Genomic DNA, 20467 nt, shown 5'->3' on the forward strand with positions numbered 1-20467 from the left:
AAAAAAAAACTTGTGTGATTATACAATACTTTTTAGCACCAGATGAGAGAAGTGAAAATGAGTTCAAAGTGTAAAGGGCCTTCAATTTCTTCTCCTCCTTAGCATCAACTATGGGGCCATAATATCAGACTGTGCCTCAAGAAAAAACTCAATGAACTCATTCTATATTGACACAAGGCGGTTCTATGCTCTGTCTCATTGTAAAATGAGAAACATCCGTTGTTCCGCTTTTGAGATCAGTGTAAACTTGTTCTTGCATCTTAAACATTGATGGATTACTGAACAAGCCTATCAGTCACAGGCCGAGGGGTCAGGGCCATTTTATATGTCCGTTCCAAGTGGGCCACTGTTTTATAATGTGTTCATGCCCTATTTCTTTTTCATGCAAACCCAGCTTGTTCTTCACCTGCTACATCCCAGGCTTGGAGGGAGGCTCACTTGTCTTAGAGCTCATACAGACAGATAAGACAGACAGGTAGAGATACAGTGTGTGTTTTTATTAACCCTTACAAGTTGTGGAGGGGTTGGGTTGAATGGTAATGTATGGAAACTCAAACTGCTTCCAGCCTTCCTCTGGGCTCCTCATCAAGTGAACTGATAAAAGGTATGAGATATGTAAAGTGCTCCAGATCTGTGCAGCTCACATGGAATATTGTTAGAAAACTGTCTTATAGCATTCTAGTATGGTATGAGAGTGTAAAACATGTCTTCTATTACTTTACACATGACCACAGGAGTGAGAATAGGTTTTGTCCCATCCTCCATTTTACTGCAACAGTTTTTTAAAGTAGGGTTAGGGGTCCAGAGGCCACCTTATCACACTGTTATGCAAGGATGTTTGCAAGGTTAACATTTGATTAAATCTTTTCAATACACAAGGAAAAGATTTCAAACACAGTTGAATCAGAGCTTTTATAAGCAGTCTTGAAAACTGGTTAGAAATCATACATTAAGTACAAGTATACATCCACTACTGCATTCAGGCAAAAATAAATCTTTATATTCAGGTAGTTTTTTTTTTATTGATTATTTCTTATGAAATACAGTGACTCAAGGTCCAGCAGTGCAACGATAAGCCAAGCCTATAGTGCCTCCCATGACTTCACGCACACATGCACAATTTGAAAGAGAAAAATGTCTGTTTCTGTAATCCCTTTCGCTTTTACATGAAACCCTGACTGCACAATCAGGAAAAAAAGAATCATCCCCGTCTATTCATTTCTTTAAAGGATCAAGTTTGCTACCTAAACCTTTTAAGGTCCCACCATGAAAGTGGAGATCAAGGCAAAATATATATGAAATAAGGCAAAGAAAGAAACAAGGTTGAAGACAGGGCAAGAAGCTGGAGCTACTCCAGAATCAATTCAAGGGACTCTTGCAGCTGGTTTGCTTTTCAACTTGTTTAATGGTTAATTCCCAGATTTCCTTGCTCTGTGAATCTTGTTTTGTGTTACAGTGAGTGAAAAAAGGAAGAGGATTTTTGATCCCATGGCGGCTAAAGAGAGTCAGATTGGGCACACTGGGAGAGAGGAGGGATATCTTTAATGGGCCATCTTCCTGCAGTCTCACTCCCTTGCTTTGGATGACAAGACTTAGTGAAATGAAAGAAGGGAGGAGGGGGAAGAGGACAGATTTAGCTTGGTTGTATGTGTGCATGCAAGGAAATGATTCAAGGGCTAAAGGGGCCAGAGTTAGAGAGTATGGCCATTAAACAATCTGTTTTCTTCTCCAATAATCCTTCTTTCCCACATGAGCCCAGCCAATTTATTTTCATAAATCTCTTTGATAATCTCCAGGTCTTTCATGTTGTGCACATAGACCCCGTCCTTTCCGTCTGAACGCCCTGCGCGCTCTCCCACTTGACCTGTTTGCGGTCTCAAGGGCACTTGTCAAGACAGTACAAGTTTGAGAATGTTTTTGATTGACTGAATTGATTTGTTTGTGCTGTGGTTTGGGTTGTGTTTTTAATGGTGGTGTATATTTGTGAGAGAAAGAGAAAAAGGAACATTTAAAGGATAATACACAGACCGCAGTGTGAACCGTTTCCACAGGGGAAAACTGTCAGTAAATTAGCCCTGAGTCGCCCCGAGTAACCAGGAGCACGGTTTCTGGAGAAACACGCGCTGTTTAATTTTTTCAGATTGCATTTTTCAGGACTGTGGCTGATTGCATTCACCTCCATTGTACAGAGGTGAAGGTAGAAATCTCACTGATGGTTATCTCAACCTGGAAAAACACATGAAAGAAAAACTGTCTGCAACATACAGTGGATACCATGAGAGAAGAATTTTTTTTTCATAACCCTTTTATCCCTTAAAATAATCATCCAGTTTCCTTCTGTAGCAGAAAGTATCAGCACACCATTTCCACGCTCCTCAGCCTGACACTAGTGTTACCACATGACAATTTCCTCCTTTTATGATGCTGTAATTTCCACCACATATAATAAATAAATATTTAAGAAAATAATCCCTCTGTATCTGTTCCATAATTACTCACTCCTGCTGAGTCCCGCAGATCGCCTTTGTTGCTGCATAATGATGCATTTTTACATTAGCCAATGAAATTTTTTCACGGCAGTCGGGACGACACCTGCCAACATGTGTATTCTGAACACACGTTGCGGAGACTTCTGTCACCTGGAAGTAATTTTGAATATTATAGCAGGATTGTTGGTGTTTCTTTTAAAGTGCATTACCTACCTGCTGTGTTTGGTCAATAGCAATAAATCAATAATGCATGTTTGCAAATGCTGTTCAGAGCTAAATCACCATATTTTTCAGAAACATCTTAGCAGGAGTCATATAGCCTACTATTTTTCCCCCACACAGAAAGAAAGAAATTAAAAAAAAAAAAAAAAGAATAATTTCTTAAACATCAATGTTATCTTTGGCAAAGAGCAACTGACTGAAGAGCAGGAAGAGAAGCCAGATATCATATCAGTGGAGTAATAGTAATAGTGATATCTCACAAGGTAGATACAACCAAAATCAATCACCTTGCAGTGGAGGAAATTGGCCCTGGTTTCAATGAGGGTTTTTCCTCATTTGATATTTCTTTGGCTGTTCCCATCACCTGCCTCAGGACAACAGATGAGTGAGCATACAGTCAGACAAGAGAATCCATACACATACTAACTGGACAGCATGTTAAAGGAATAGTTTGACATTTTGGGACATAAATTTATCAATTTTCTTGCTGAAAGTTTCATGAAAACATTGATACCACTCTCATGTTTGTGTGCTGGGGAAATAAACCTGTTAATAAGCCACTTTAAAACCACAAGGAGTTGATTTTACAGTTTTTAAATGGATAAAATAAACAAGATTGTTACAGCCTTTGTATTTTAGTTTGCACATTAATATGTGGTCCATCTTATTTCTCTTTGTATGTTAATTCGTTTGCTGTACACTTGACACTGCTGTTTATGTTAAATTAGTTAACAGTACTGTGAACTGTTAGCAGGTTAGGGACCGGAAACAGATTTTTAGGCTATTTTCTTTCACACATTCAGTTTAACTCCACATGCAGGAAATTCTTGTTCAGAGCAGTAGGTAAAAGGGTGGCTGCCTCCTTTGTGTTTGGTTTTAGGTAAGTGTAGAGTCAACACCACAGATTGTGTTTCATTCAAGTTTTATTTCCCCGGCAAGGTAGCTGCGTGCTGGAGAGGCTAGGAGGAAATCTTTTGTTATTTCATTGATTTGGCTCGCTACATTTCTTTGGTTGTGCACTTTTTTATTTTGAATTTTAAGTCGGTTCACTGATCACTGACTTCTGAACAATAAACGGCATGAAAAGGCCTGATTACATTCAGATCATGTTGCTTCCCATATCCCTTGTGTCTCCTGAGTCATAACAAAGGTTGTTAATTATTTAGCTTTAGAGATGCTGGGAGGTGGATTTTGTTCATCTTCCACAACAAGCCAGATGAGCTGTTTCTCCCTGTTTCCAGGCTTTATGCTAACATAAGCTAACTGGCTGCTGACAGTTTATCCTGAATGAAAAAAACATGAGTGTTGTATCAATTTTCTCATGTAATTCTCTGTAATAAAGTGGATAAGTGTACTTTCTAAAAATATTGAGCTATTCTGTTAAAGGAGCTATTTGTTAAGTTCTGCCATTGCTACACAGCTAATTAGCATTAACAGCTGTTTACCAGTCTAGAAAAAATGTTGTAAGTTCAACATCAAACTTCATTCTTTTACTAACCAACAGCTGTCTTCACAGGTGGAAAAAAAACCCCAGCAATGTTATCTCTCATCTCTACCACATCTTTTCCTCTGCTGAAGTTAGCATGCTAACCAGGTAGCCCTGGTCCATCTCGTCACTTTCAGATAATGACTCACTGTAGCCTATCTGCCTAGATGCCCTGGAGACGTGGCGTGCACTATAACCTCTTATCTTGCAAACCCCACAATGGCCGAAGCTCTTGTCAAAGTCACGAAAATCACCACCAACTGCTCCTGACAAGAAACCACGACTGGGGGCAGAGAAAACGTACAAATAGCATCTTTAAGTGATACACTCAGCGAGCACTTTATTTGGAACACCATACTAATACTGGGTAGTTCATCCCTTTGCTCTTAAACAGCCTCAGTTCTTCATGTCACTGATTCCACAAAATGTCAGAAACTTTCCTTTGAGTTTCTGCTCCATGTTGAGATGGATCTCCTGCTAATCTCCTGCCAATCTCCTGTTCTACCACACCCCAAAGCTGTTCTACTGGATTCAGGTGTGAAGACTGAGGAGGTCACTGAAGTTCACTGAAAGTCACTGTCTTGTTCATGAAACCAGTTTGCACCACCAGCAGCCTGGACCGTTGACACATGGCAGGTTGGGTCCATGGATTCCTGTTGTTGATGCCAAATTCTGATCCTACCATCTGTGTGCCTCAGCAGAAATTCAGATTCATCAGACCAGACTACATATCTCCGGTCTTCAACTGTCCAGTTTTGGTGATCCTGTTCTCAAGTAAACTCTATAGGGACTGAACAACAAGCACCAACAATCATGCAGTCAAAGTCACTGAGATCACATTTTGTTCTCCATTATGCTGTTTGGTGTGATCATTAACTGAAGCTCCTGACCTGTATCTGCATGATTTTATACACTGCACTGTTACCACATGATTAACTGCTTGGATAATTGCATGAATGAGATGTTCAGTGGGTGTAGTTCAGTTCTTTTAGCCAAATGAAAACCATGTGATTAAACACTTGTGGCATGAAAGATTATAACAGTCTCATTTCTCTTTCAAGAGATGAATTAAAAAACAGCCCAAAACACAAAGACTCATGGGTTCAATGAAATCAATAGAATTTTAACATGTGACAGTCTTTCAAGCTTGGTAAATCTCACATAACTAAATGCAGTTTGCACTGACACCTCTTCATGTGATTTAACCTCTATGTTGGCCAATTGCCATAATATACCAATAAATGACCACGTTATGAGTCCATATGACTTTCGTTGGAAAGTGTGGATGTTAACACAGTGTATGAATTACATTAAACTCCCTCTAGCAGGGATTGCAGCCTGTAACTCATCCGTAACCTACCTACTGTACCCATAGCCTGATCTTCCTCCAGGTGGCCTGCTTTGGTTTTGTTTTACATGAAGAGATTGGACTGGTCTTTCCATAACCAGGATAAGGTCCTCCTATAGATCAAAACAGTCAGGAAGGGAGACAACAGCAGATCCTCAAGGTGATTCAGCGCCACCTGCTGCTTTCAACATGAGGATACCTTCATCAATGACCCATACACCTACAAAAATACATACAGAAAGTAAAAAAATACCTACACTTCAATTCAGAAATGAGGACAGAAATCTCTATGAACTGCTTTTCATGAGTTGATAAATAGCATTGAACGTGACAAGTGATAGATAATGGATATGTTTGATAGCCATCTGCAACATAGAAACAAAAGCCTTTTACTTAGCACTACTCTAACACTTCTGTTTTTGCTCCCATTTTAATGAGTTTACATTAAAGATCTTACTGTATAAAATGTGTTTAAATTCGTGTCTGTGAGTATTTCTCCTTTGCCAATGTAATCCATCCACCTCACAGGTGTGGCATATCAATATGCTGATTGCACTGCATAATTATTGCCCAGGTGTGCCTTGGGCTGATCACAATAAAAGGCCACTTTAAAATATGCAGTTTTATTTAAAAAAAAAAAGAAACAAAAAGAAGACATTTATTAGGTACTGAACTGACTTGGGCTACAGATGTGCTTTTTCTTTTTCTTTCTTTTTTTTTGGGGGGGGGGGGGGGGTCGTGGAACAGAAAATTAGTCAATACCTGGTGTGGCACCTACTTTGCACATAGTTGATCAGGTTGATTGTGGCACTAAATAAAACTAAACTAAACCTTTCTATCATGCTTATGCCTCCTAACTTTCAGTATCTCTACTAATTGTGTGTTTATGGTTGTAAAATGAGGGCTTACCTTTCAAAGTAGACCAGGATTATGACTGAAAGGGGTGTACCTTTTTTTTTATTTTAAGTGCATTATTTTCGGTATTGTGCACAGAAATGAGCCTGGTGTCCAGAGACATAATTTCTGTCTCCCACAGCACACGTCTTACAACTTGCAACTCCTGCCTTTTGCAAAAAAAAGTGATATCCATACGCTTTTATTTTGAAGGCGGGCTCTACTGTGTTCCGGTATTGTTCCGTGGTTTAACCCAGTGCGGTAAGGAGCTGACCGATGAATTTTAACGGGAGCGGAAAAAAAAAGATGAGAGAAAAATGAAAGAGCGAGGGAGATAGAGAGGCGTAGAGAAAGAGAGAGAGAAAGAGAGGGAGGTAGAGAGGAGAGCTGTCGGACCATCCTACCAGCCGCTTCTGTAGAGGAGGGTGAGGCTTACTAATGTATCGTTGGCTCAAGTCTTTGTTGCCGTCAAGACAAGGAAAATCTGGCGTCCATAACGGGAGCGCGCCTTTATGTAAAATGCACATTGATTATATTAATGGTGTAGTAGTGTATTCGCGCTACCCAATAGTAGTATCATCTGATCGTACTTTATCGCATCCCGTATCTCACCATTCGCATCACCACTGAGGTTAATGTCCTCTCCGATGTTTCAGGAGGGACTTGTACATTTGCTGTAATGTTTATGTACCCGGTTACAATACGGTAGGATTAATGTAGTTTGCAGGAGATCCGGGTGCTGTCGGTTTTGACAGACGGGGATCTGATGTTTCACGTTTACTATGGCAGCAGCGTGACCTGGAAACGCCGCTGTGAGCAGGCCCGTCCACCCCATCTATCAGTGTTTGACTGAGCGACAGGCTGCAGACAGTGAAGGAAAACAAACAGTGGTGCACGTCGTTGTTTGCTTTAGCTCAGATTGCAGCAGCGCACACGCTGTTTTGTGTGTTAAGGATATATATATATATATGTGTGTGTGTGTGTGTGTGTGTACGTGTGTCTCCACTTGGTGCCTCCGTCATATCTGTGTGTCTAATCAGACACACTGCCCCTGTCTGGTTTGCAGTGTTTCAACATGACAGCCCTGCGTCAGAGGAAGGGCAGCAAGGGGAAGGAGCACCCTCCTCTTGGTGCAGAGTTTCAGTCCCAGCAGTCCAACTGTTGCACCGATCATCACCCAGAGAAGATGTTGCATGGTGAGTGAGCCATCCTCCCACCCAGCTGATTCTCATACATGGCAGCGGTAGCAGAAGCGGAATGGCCCAGTGGCTGCAGAAAATGCCCTCTTATGGGGGGGGTGAGCATGGCTGGCAGCCATCCAGTGTCTTTGGTCAGATCCAGCTCCAGGGTCAATGTTCTGTGTCTGACCCTGACCTCTGACCAGCTGTGGGTGCAGAATGGGAAGGAATGTTCGTAGTGGGGTTTAAGTGAAATGCCACATTTACATAACTCACTCTGCAGCTTAAAGCCTGCACTCTGACACCTTTTGTGCCCTCTGCATATGCAGTCACGTTTTTGATGTGTTGCATTCTTGGAGGATGTGATGAATAATGAATAAAAAATCTGAGCTTTTTTTCCACAATTTCACAGATTTAAATTTAGGTTATTGAAATTAAAGTTATTTATATGATATGAATAATCTGTATTTCACTAATATCCACTGAACAAAAGTCTCAGGTGTAACAAATAGCATTAATAATAGTTCCATTACAATTAGGTTTATGTGTTGAAATGGACTCAGTGGACTGGCTTACTGCAGGACTTTAATAAAATGCTGCCATCATAATTGTTTTTAATGACAATGGTATGTCTGGTATGACAAATCAAAAATATTTGCTGTACAAAAGAAGTCATTAAAATTTCACTTGATCGCAACAACTTAATGACGTGTTTACGTTCCTGCAGGTGATTGGTCGTGGGGGGCTATAGTCTGGACATCTGTCGGCTGGTCCGTGTCTGTTGGTCTTGGCCTGCTGTGCTGCATCTACGTGGCCACACTACACGAGAACGACCTGTGGTTCTCCAACATCAAGGTAAAGTTCCCTTCACTGTTACAATGTTTATGTCAGGTAATTATTTTGCTAACGCAGGGACACTTTAATAGAACAGATGCACGTTATTAGGTACACCTGCGCTTTTCCTATGATAACAAGTCAAAGTTGCACCTTTATTCTGTCTCGTTGTTCTGTATGAAAGGTACATATACAGAAGGGGGCGGTGGGGGGTTGGGATGTTGGACAGACCCTGAATGCCAGCATGTAATCTGAAACTGCACACTGGGGTGGCATTATGACACAGGTAAGGCATATTTAAACTGGCAGATTTTTTGACGGGGGTTTTGTGAGTTTCTCATTATACAAGAATGGAGTGAATTAGTGTTCCTGTTTACTAGAGATGATGGTACACAATAAAAGATGTTTATGGGGATGATCTCTTGCCAATCCGTTTGTCCACTGACTGTGTACCATAATGCATATCCAGATGTTTCAGTGGTTTAGTAAGAACTATAAACTTAATGGCTGAATGTCCCAATGACAATTAAACACAAAGTATTGCCACTGGGTTTGTGTCAGGCCAGGAAGAAGGTCTGGGAATGTTGGATACACATGGTCTCTTTTATCTCTTTTATGAGGCTCTTGTTAAGGAGCAGCAGAGATGGCCGGATTGATGTGTCTGACACTTTTGTATGGAGGTTATCGTAAGTTTTGACATCCATGTGTAAAACTCATCGAGAACATCACAGATGTGGATATTTGCAGATGGAAAATGTCTGAACTTCAAAAGCTAAAAAATTCCACTCACATTTTCTGCTTATCTCAAGAGGAAATGTAGCTTCAATATAAATGCCGATCAGACATTCTCCCCTCATCCAGTTTTCCCCCTAAAATATCCTGCAAGCACGTCATAAACACTTCATCCTGAAATGGGATGATTGTTTTTCCATGCACTGCAGAGGATTGATTCTTCAAGCCCGTTAAAAGAACCATGTGAAGTCGTGAAACACCGGGGCAACTGGTTGTTGCACAGTCCTTTTTAGAGTCTGATCAGTGTACAGCAGCAGAACATTGTGCCCTGCCAGATATGATGTCATTTTTAAATCCCTCTTGCAGAGCTTCACCAACACTCTGGTTCAGGCTGAGATGCACAGAGCAGATTTTGACCTGGTTGACATGGCAGAACAGATTGCTCTGTCATAGTCATAACGGGGCCAAAATGTAAATGAACACTGTTGCTTTGTGTTGTGTTTGCCACATTTAGAGGTGCAGTAATAGTCATGTGTTTTGAGTCCACTGAGGCAAGGATTGCAGGTCACTCTGGTATGGCCCATTTTAGTCTCATGTTGTGTGGTTTGCAGATGATGTTACAATATTATAGGATGAGTTTTTGTTTAAACAAGACTAGGTCAAAACCTAGTATACTGCTGGACTGTGTATGGTCAATGTGCGAAAGTAAGGATGTAGATGAGATGCTGATTTTATAACCGACAGACAAAAATGTTCTGAGGATTTCTAGCAGTGTAAATTTCAACTGCTAGTCAGAGATGGGACTACATCAATACCAACCGCAACCTAACCCACTCCTCTCCTGTTAGTTAGCTTGCTATGTTCCCTAGTCACATAGCCATGTCCAACTTGGCCTGTTGGCAGCACAAAGCAAAAACAAACGCTGATAGTGATGGTGAGGTTGCTGAAGGGAAAAAACCATCCGGACGACAGCTAGTGTTGTAGAGCCAAAACACAATGCCGCTCAACTCCCCAGAGGCAATAACTGAAGCCATGAGTGGTTTTTACAATTTTTTTGATTTTGTGTTTTATTGCTGCTACAATTTTATCTGTTTTGTTTTTGTATCAGATCGTGGATCATGTATCTAGATTGGTATCAAGTCTTGGGGTTAGTTGCTGTACACACCCCTAACCATAGCAGAACTATTCTTGCTGTTATGAATTAAATGATAAATCCATGGTCAAACAGCTCTATGACAGACATTTACCTAGAGTGTATAAATCATAAATACTTAAAGTTCAAAAACTATGTTGACTATGTTGATTTTGAGTTCATCGCTAGAAAGTTTTTCAGTTTGGTGGGAGCTGGTCTTTGCCAATACAGAGTAACCGTACCTGAGAGCAGAGGGCCATCTGTACATATTGGTTCAGATTTTGAAGCATTATTCTAATCGCAGACCAGACTTAAATTTTTGCGTGGAACAGAAGAGAGAGTGAGGAATAAAACAAAACAAATGAACAGACAGACCCCCAAAAAACCTACCGCTCACAATTAGTCTCATCCGTCAGCGGTGTATTGCTGCGCCAGCCAGGTGCTTCATCTGTTTCTCATGCAAATGAACAGTGCGTCTTGACCCACATCGAGACAATCTGCACAGGGTAATTTGTGAGTTTTTGTCACAGGGAGACAAAGCAGCACATCCAGTTAATTGAGCGGAGTCCACAGGGACACAGATTGTGGTCCTGTGCTGTCTTGTTTCTGCTCATGTGTGTATGTGAAGGGTAGAGGCAGGCAGATGCTTTCATGTATTAAAAATGCAGGTCACTTTACTGGTGAACATTTCCCCAAAATGTTCCCACATAACAGGGCTCCTGGCTGACATCATCACACATTGAACACGCGTGTGTGTGTGTGTGTGTGTGTGTGTGTGTGTGTGTGTGTGTGTGTGTGTGCGCGTGTGTGTGTGAGAAGTGTTTCCTTCTGTTAATGCTATCAGTGACTCTTTCTAAGGCTATGATCACACAGAGCTGCCTCAATGTGAAAATGCTCTTTACAAGTAACGGCAACATGTGTCCACACTTGCACATTCAGACTGCTTTCGTCAACACTAAAAAGCCCACACAATAACAAAACTCTTACTTCAAATCTCTTACAATCTCTTTTGGTCAGCAAACAACAAAAACATGCATCACAGCCAGCCTCTTGTCAGGAGTTGGACAGACAGCCTGGTTAAGGCAGCAGTACACCCAATCAGAGCTGCATGTTGGACGGTGGAACAGCTTTGGAAACCCCCTCACCACAGCTTTTTAGGGGGCTGTGTCTGACAATTCATGTAGCTTTCTGAAACTGACAGTCCAACATTCAGACCCACCTCTTCCAGTACTTGGTCAGGTATGTGGAGGTGAGAATGTAAGCTGGGTTTGAACTTCTTTCTCAAGCTCTCTTTTTCTTGTGTTACACAACCATTTATGGCAAAAAGAGTGCATGTCTCCCAGGAGAGACTGTCTGAAAATGTGTTGGCATTATCCCCCCTATTTAAATGGTAACAAGTCTCCCTTCTCGCTCCATCTTACAGTGCGGTCAATCATGCCAGGTATAAACACACATTGTGTATAAACACATTTTCCAACATGGTTGGACAATGCAGTTGTTTTTGCACAATCTGGCTCTTAAGCTATGTCCATACCGCTATATTTCATTTTAAAACAAAAAGTAGAGTAGCTTTTTAGCTCTGTATCAGAGATTAATTCCGTCCATACTATCACCCCTGAAAATGCATATCACATGACCATTCATGTACACTGGAAATGTGTGTGCCAGCGTAAACAGGAAGCAGATTGTCGACTCTGCAGTTGGATAGTTGCAGAAAATGATATTAATGAGGAACAGCAAAGGCAATGGTAGCGTTAAAATGCAGAATTTAACTGAACAACAGCTGCTGGCAAAAACAACAAGGTCAGCAATGCTTGTAATTCGTTATACATGTTGCATTCATCACTGGTAAAACCCAATCAGCGGCCTTGGGTGTTTACATCATCGTTTCCAACGCTCTCAGTTTTTGAGCCTCCAGACTACAACGCAACCCCAGAGTTTTCAAACTTTCTCTCCTACTCTCTGTGTTCACATACACAGTATTTTAATGCAGCCAAATTCTCAGTAAAGCGTGTGGACACCACGTAAACGTAGCAAAAGTAATGCGTTTTAAAACTAAAATGTAATGGTGTGGCCTTAGGCTGTGCTCAGACAGACATTAGCACAGCTCCCTCCATTCTTTTCAATGACGCCCCTGCACTGGCACAGCAGGGGTGTCGACACTAAAGGCTCCAATAACAAATTGCAGGATCAACTGTCAGAAAAGTAAAGATTCAGATCAACCTTTCCTCTTGCTGTGTTTGCCAGTCAAACTTGTGCAAATGCATTTTTTCCGGTTAATTTTTCTAATGTGAATGGCATATTTGTTCTGTTTATCTTGTAATTGTACAGAAAGAGGATAGAGATTGTTGAAGTGATACCCTCAAACTGGACTCAGAGAATTGGATTTTTGTTTGCACAATTAAACGCTGTGAATTAGTCCTTTTTTCCTGTGGAAGATGCATGGAGATCTGTCTTTATTGGAATTCATCATCTCACTGGTACCTGAAACAACCATGTCCCCATCAACGCAGCTCATTGTGTATGTGGCTGTGTTTTTTTTTTTTTTTTTTTTTTTTTTTTTTTTTTTAAATGCAGAGCTGTTTTCATTCTGAACCCCTGGTAAAATTTCTGCTGAGTTTCTCCTGCTCTTTGTAATTACTAATGATGTGTTTTAATACAGCTGAACTCATCATTTAGTTATCATTCACATAAATTTCCATCTCTGTTATCAGACAACTAAATTAACATAAAATAACAATCACAAGCTGGTTGAATTACTAACTCTCAACAAGACAAACAGTAATTCCTGCGCTGCTGCACTGAGATGTTGATCAAAACACTTTTCTAAGACTGCAAAGTTGTCTGACATAATAAACCTTAATACAGGTTAATGACAACACTAGGCAGGGGTTTCTGTGTGTTTTGTGTGTTTTGTTTTGTACTTCTATACAATAGCAGTACTATTTTCAGATTTTGAATCCTAACTCTGATTCCACATGCTACATTGTCCAGAAAAAAACACACACGCACTTTTCCGAGCCGCAGCAACACACTATTCAGATGCTTGTGGCCGTGCCAGCTGATGGCTTGAACTCCCCGCTGTCAGTGAACTACTTGCTGTTTCTTCCTCAGCCAGTGACGTGATGTATTTAATTTCCTGTCCTTAGAGACCCACTGTCTCTCTCTCTCTCTCTCTCTGTCTCTCACTTTTACTCTTCTGCTCACTCTCTCAGACACACACATGCTCTCTAAAGTGTGTCTTGGTCAAGCAGGATGGAAAGAGCCATGAGACACGCTGGAAAGCAATTTGTGAGTTTTGAAGTCCCTCCTGCTTGGTATTGCTACTTTGCGGTTGTTGCTGCCTGACCTGACCCTGCATGACTGATCGTATCGGGGTGTTGGCAGTCAGTGGAGAAGCTGCCGTTTAACAGAAAGGGCACCATGTTTGGCTGCACTGGCCATGGTCCAGCGCTACATCAGCGAATGTCCGTGACTGAGTGAGTGAGTGAGTGATCAAGTTACACCATTAGCCGGCCGAATGTTGGCTGCTGTTCTTTCAAAATGACTGAGCGTGAACATTTATTGATTTGCCGTTTCTATCTTGTCATCATTGGGTGTTTACAGCGTATCCAAAACAGTTTTCAACAGTTCTTACTATATTTAGTCAAATAGTGACTGGGGCTTTTAGTTACCTCAACTGCAGCAGGAAACAGGGTTTTTTTTTTGGGGCAGACATGTATTAGAGGCTGGTCTCTATTTCTGATTCCCTCTGTTTGTTATGTAAAAGTGGTCATATCAGTATTTTAGTATGATGCCTCGTTTTGAACCGCTCCTGTTTGCCCTGTTATTTCAACACTCTCTGTAATGGTTTCAAAATAAAAGCCCTCTAGTGTTTCAGCCTTTGTTCCTTAACAGGGCTGTGTTGACGTGCTGCAGTAAGCGTATCATCTCTCTTTTTTTGTTTTTGACGAGCCCAATGATGTGTCGACCCACCAGGATTCCAGTCTGACTATGGAACAGTGTGTGGTGCAAACAACAATAAAATCAGCGCTATATGTCAGCGCTCGGGGTCATGTGACAGTAGCCTATTTACTTTTATGTTGACAGTATGTTGTGCTATTGCGTTTAGAGATCTCTTTCTATTAAATATTGTCATTTATGAATAAGTGTTTTGGCACGCCTGGCTGAGTGGCGCTATCCATGGTACTGAAAGGGTGGATTTAACTGTGGCATGTTAAATTAGCATTTTAAACCTTATGTTTTGTTGTGTATGATCACATCCCTCATTTTTCGGCATGAGGAAAGGAAATGGCACATGGTCAGTCTGGGAAGAAAATTCTTTCACAAATCGCACCCTGCAAACACCCATACATGGTCCAGCCATATAGTTTATACTTAGCCTATTAATGATCACAAGTGGTTTCCTCACTCCATGTTGTTGAGGGAATGTGGTAGCAGTGTTGAGGTTGAGGTTAATGGGTCTGGAGAGCTTATTAACAAGTTATTCTTGCTCTTTTGCTATGTCTCTCTTTTACACACACTATTTACAATGCTTATTATCACTTCTTCTTACGTATGCAGTCAGACAGCTGGCTTAATCTGGCCTCTTGAATTCATCAGGTGTGAAGTCATGTCCATGTTGGTCCCAGTGCCCAGCGGGGTTTATTTCAGACATGTGCTCACAGCTTGAAACTAGTTCCAGATCCACGAACCCTCTGACAACTGTTCCCCGCATTTTCCGAATGATGTTCCAACATGTTCCCCTCACTGCTCCCCACCCCCATCCATCTTATTCTTTTCCTGCGTGCATGCGTATTTTTATAGACAAGAGGTCACCAGTAGTCAACTCTCTTTTCTTTCCCTCCCCCTGGCTGCTCCACTTATCTGCAACCTATCCTGTTGTTTGCAGACTTACTATAGCTCAGCCTTTACTTTGCTTTTGTCTTCCTGCATAGTAGCTGCTTTTTGTCTTGAAGTCTCTGTTGGAGTTCAGGGGAGGCGGAGGTCGTCCATGTTTAGGCTCTGGAAGACATAAAGTAGAGGAGAGACGAAGTAAAGCCAATGCTGGACCAACCCTTGGATTCTTCAAGCACCACATCAGAGAGACAGGAGTTATTCAAAGAACCATAAAAAGGGAATGATAACGGAGAGAAGAAGAGAGAAGAGGACTGGTGCCTTCGGTGAAGTGAACTAGCTTTCAGGGTAATGAGCAATGTGTGAACTTGTTAACTAGGCTTATTCTCTTCGACCTTAATTTAAACTGAGGATTAGCCATCTCATCAAAGTTCTTGGTGAAAAGCCAAGGCTTGTTTTGCCTCGGGCAAACTCAAAAGAAGGATTGGGAAGGAAACTAGCTGCTCATTCCCTTGGAGAAAGCTTTTGCATATTTCCTTTGGCAAGGAACTTGAAGCGATTAAAAAGCTAATTTATTTGGACTGACTTCAAGAAAAGAAAAACACACCGCATTTACATTTATTACTGTAATGGATTTGGATCAGTTCTATAGCTGAAGCCAGAAGCATGCTGTTTATCTACCTGGATTCAGCTCATCAAAGGATCCAAGAATTTATTGATAATCTCCGTCTTCTCAGGCAATGGAGCTTCGTAAGAGAGTCAAGCTGAACAAGCTAGAAACTAATTTGGGCCTTTCACAAGATGATAGCAGTGACTTGATGTGGGGGGCAGCGAGATCAAATGCCGCGCAGGAGGAGGGCAGAGGGAACGTTTCTCTGTGTGGAGGATCAGGTACTTGTTCCGGGTCAGACATTCCATCCTGGTGGTCTTGGCGACGGTGTGTTTCCATGGCCGCAGGTTTGCTCCTGGCTGGGCTGCTGGCACTGACTCAGGCCTGGTGTGTTAACGCCATACACGAGAATCTGCTGTGGTTCTCTCAGCTCATGGTAGGAGTTATTTCCTGTATTATTGACACTGTTTTTATTTGAGCCTTAAATTAACCGAGCACATCACACACAAGCTCTTACTCGCTGTAGCTGAAAAGGAAAGTTTTTTTTATTAAACGGGAATTAATCATAAATCATATTCATTCTAGAATAAACCACATTTATTCATCTATGCCTACACTTTTGCAGAATTATTACATGAACCAAAGTGTTTAATGTCTGCTTTTTTGTCAAGCAGACATCCATTTAGACATGTCACTTGTCAGTGCCTCGTGATCTGGGATGTTGAGTAATTGCAGGGTTGGTTGTTTGATCCCCAGCTTCTTCTTGTCCTGCTCACATGTCACATTGTCCTTGAACAAGACACTAAACCCCAAATTTCTGCTGAAAGGCTGGCCCAGCGCCTTTTATTGAGTTGAGTGTGTGTTGAGGGATGAATGAGTGGCAAATGTTAAGTGCATTGTCTGCTCAGTTAGAAAAGTGTTATTTGCAGCATACAGCAGGAGTAACAACAGAGGGTAAGGTATAAACAAAGATCCTAGTAGCAACAGTGCCCCTGGATTTGAGAACCGCTGGTTTATTGACTAATGTTAGTTAAACAAACCCTAACTACAGGGATATCTGCTGATGGTGCATTCTGACGTTTTTACTGGAGAACTTAATCTCCAGCCACATTAAGAGCCATCCTTTATGTTATCAGTGACACCTGTGTCCTTCCTGAAATGTCTGCTGGGAAAAAGGCCCATGGAATGAAAAAGTAGTAGCCTATCCATTGCATGGACAGTCCCACAATGCAATCCATCACATTTTGCACAGATGGTTTATACATTTACAGATGTGCAACAATCTAACTCTCTGATCATGCGCATTGAAGATAAATTTCTAAAATCACAATTTACTGCTCACTCAAACTACTGACTCTCTGTTATATATGGTTGTGGCTGAGCGATCGATTGAGTGAATTCAGACACAACTTATATTTAGGAGTTTATGATATACATAAACATGGATTTAACAGCTGGCAGATGTGATAGTTCTGCCATCAACACACGTGAAAAAGCCAAACATGATGTAGTAGCCTCTTAAAGTTTCACCTTAACTTATGCTTCTTTATTGGGACTACTGCAGATGTGAAATCAGACATGAAGTCCAGCAAGTCCAGAAGTTGTGATGTTAAGTGTGTTTGGCTATAACTGTGTCTGCACCACCCACACACTGTATTGTTCCCATAAGTGTACATATAGATGAAAAATGGGGTTTGGTTCTGGGACCAAGGGTTAGGGAGAAATCTAATCATTGGTGGTAGAGGTATTTTGGTGAAAAAAGAGCACTGGAGTCCAGGATGTCTTATACTGAGGATGTTTATTTAAGCTGATCGAGGAGAAAGGAGGAATCATCAATACAGACTGTGCATGATCTCATCTCAATTCTGAAGCAGGGACCCCTGTGGTCAGCCTTTATGCACTTTGAAAGGTTACTGTAGGTAGCATACAATCCATATTCGGTCAAATATGGAAAGAAGATGGAGTGGAGGGATGTGTAAATAAACTATTGGTCCATTAACATTAAACAAGGAAACATGATTTACACACACCCAGGTGCTGATCTCAGAACACCAAGCCACTTGTTACTGACCATCCAAGGTCTTCTGTTATCAATCGGGGTACCAGCAATATCAACAGAAAACAGCTGTGTCTGGAGGTTCACCTCCTGTAAGATTTAATGCGGTAGCTGTGGCGCTGACCTAGAGCCTCACCCTGACTTTTCACCCTGAGTCAGTCACTCACGGTGGACAAATTAGGAAATTCCCTCACACCAAGCAGCTGCCTTTTGCTGAGGAGTCGGGTTAGGGAGCTGCTTCCTCTCTCATCCAGACAGCAGGAACAAGGCAGCAGACTGCTGCCACAGCTGTCATGTTTCAGTGTAGTGTGAAGGGCTTAATTGTTATATAACTTGCTCTAAATATTAAACATCTGTAATTTTTACCTTTGGTCCACACACTGACACAAAGTCATCCTTCCTACAATGTAGTGGGCCAAGAAATGTAGTAAATCAAATAACAGTTCTGAAATTCACCACAGTACTGTATGGATGATTTTGAAATGGTGATGCTGTAGCTGGACTCCTTCATCTGCTCATTTTTCAAAGAGCTTTTGACGCACAACTGGCCAAAAGCCTACATACTATTAACAGACTAATATGACCAGTCCAAACATCAATCAAGTTAAGTGCAAGAGGTGTAAGGTTCTCATTTGTTTCAAAGGAGCACTAAAAAAAACATCTGGAAAAAAAAAAATTTGCATGCACCCTACACATGCACGGACCCTGACCTCAGGCCCAGACTGTCTGGGCTTAGCCCCAAACCTTGTCAGGTCCTAGAAATGCCCCTGGTATTTATGTGTTCAAATAGTATGAGAATGTAGGTGGAGCTATGCTGGGGGTTTGCTGAAGTCACTAGATTTAGAGTGTGTTCATTTTCCAACCTAATGCAGGTGCTACAAAATGAATCGGACTGTCAGGGAGAGTTAAGGACAAGTCTGTACACACTCAATCCCCTTGTCCTGGGAAGATTTAAGTAAGTAATTAAGTAGGTTAAGTGAACACCTATGTGGCTGGACCATGTGGCTGTGGAGGATCCTTGGGGTGAAAACTCCTCTTAACATTGTTTTCACTCTCAGTACTGTCTCAGTCTTGTTCTTGCATTTGTACATCTTGTACAGAGGTGTGTAAAATATTAGGACTGATGTCTGTCTCACTCAAACCATGTCACCCTGGTTCCTTCCACAAAAAGCCAATGGGATTTTTACATTTGCTTTTGGATTACCACAGGAAATGATAATAATAACTAACACGTTTTGTTCAGCAGGATAATCTTCACTGATCAGCATCACTTTTATGATTTTCGAAACCTATATACAATCACCAGAAGTAAAAAGCTAATGTTTGGTTACAGCAAACTACACCAAGGTCACATGACTTCAACGTCACCACCAGTAAACTTCAATTTGATTTAGCTCTTACCTCGTCTACAAAAGCCTCTCCTCTAGTAATAGTTTACAAAAGCGTGAGTATAAACACAGTGAGGCTATAAAGGTGGACTGGTGAGTAAATTGGTGTATTTAGCATGATGACATTTAAAGTCCCCAAAAACCTCTGTAGTCCCATTCAACCACTTGTTAGCAACCAGCCTTTTTTAAGAGACATATAAGCTTAAAGAAATCAGGACTGGGGTATTTACTGATGAATTTTATGTTGTAGAATAAAACATGAAAATATCTTGAGCTTGTGTTAACCACAGACCTTATTTCAGTCATCTAACCAGAAAACTATTTAAAAAAACAAGAACCAGAGGTGCTAAAATGTTACCTAATTACCGTATTTTAGGACTCATTCCTGTGGCACTCTTATCACTTTAGTAATTGACCACATCTGCTGTGAGGTGACTGGGTATGATGATCTGCAGGACACCAAGGACCGACATTAAATAGCCAGGCTAATAACATTCAGCCATCAGTTCCTCTTCATTAAGGGTAGGGGTGGGGCTACAGGCTACAAAGTGACATTTTGGGGAACATTTTACATGCAAATTCTATTGGAATGTCACTTCATGGTGGATTTGTGTATTTTCCAGCATAATGGCTTTGGTTGTAATGCAAATGGGAAAATGCAGGGGCTGTTCCTTTTTTAGTCATTTAGTCACCACATCAATGTTCTATCAATTTTGTGTCCATTAGTTGTTTTTCTAGGTCTTTTTTATATGGTCTTTTCGAGGGATGAGTGTTTTATCATACGTGATTACTGGAAAAAGGATCACATGAATGGCATCATAATAATACTCAGAAATATGCTTTGGTTTTTAATAAGCCGATTTCAAGGTCCATGGGAATGACCGCATTCATCTGTGGAGGGACAATAATCCTGGAGAAACAATTTGACAGACTTTTAGTTAAATCACACAACCAAAAGAAATCTATCACTATAGTAAAACAGTTTCTTTTTAGTTAGGCACAGCTGTAAAAACTATTAACAAACTGAATGTGATGTGAATATTCTGCAGCCTGTTGTCCACTGTTTGCTCTCTCTTTTTACCCCCCACTGGAACAGTAATCATGCGTAGCAAGGCAGAAATCTCTTGGGAAGACATCCTACACACACACACACACACACACACACACACACACACACACACACACAGAGTGTGTTACGTGTCTTATTGTTACTGTTGAGGATTATAAGTGTCTTAGCTGCTTTGTCTCTGTCCTCTGAGTTT

At 41.2% G+C, this 20467-nt stretch overlaps 1 protein-coding gene across 4 annotated transcripts in view; it reads left to right on the forward strand.

Annotated features, from left to right (window-relative positions):
- Positions 1 to 6681: 6681 nt before the first annotated feature.
- dpy19l3 (dpy-19 like C-mannosyltransferase 3) overlaps positions 6682 to 20467 on the forward strand; it is a 66014-nt gene continuing 52228 nt past the window's right edge. For 2 of the 4 annotated variants that reach the window (XM_023429763.2, XM_087180231.1), the window contains exons 1-3: positions 6682 to 6864; positions 7506 to 7635; positions 8345 to 8472. In XM_023429763.2, coding sequence (XP_023285531.1) covers positions 7515 to 7635; positions 8345 to 8472 — 249 coding nt within the window. In that variant the 5' untranslated portion in view covers positions 6682 to 6864; positions 7506 to 7514. Of the gene's footprint in view, positions 6865 to 7505; positions 7636 to 8344; positions 8473 to 15140; positions 16198 to 20467 lie in introns of those variants that run through there. The other 2 variants (XM_023429762.2, XM_087180230.1) reach the window with 2 other exon arrangements.

The sequence above is a fragment of the Seriola lalandi genome, unplaced genomic scaffold (assembly GCF_002814215.2).
Source record: "Seriola lalandi dorsalis isolate HSWRI2012SDOR001 ecotype SW California unplaced genomic scaffold, Sedor1 jcf7180002054898, whole genome shotgun sequence".
NCBI classification, from domain to species: Eukaryota; Metazoa; Chordata; class Actinopteri; order Carangiformes; family Carangidae; genus Seriola; species Seriola lalandi.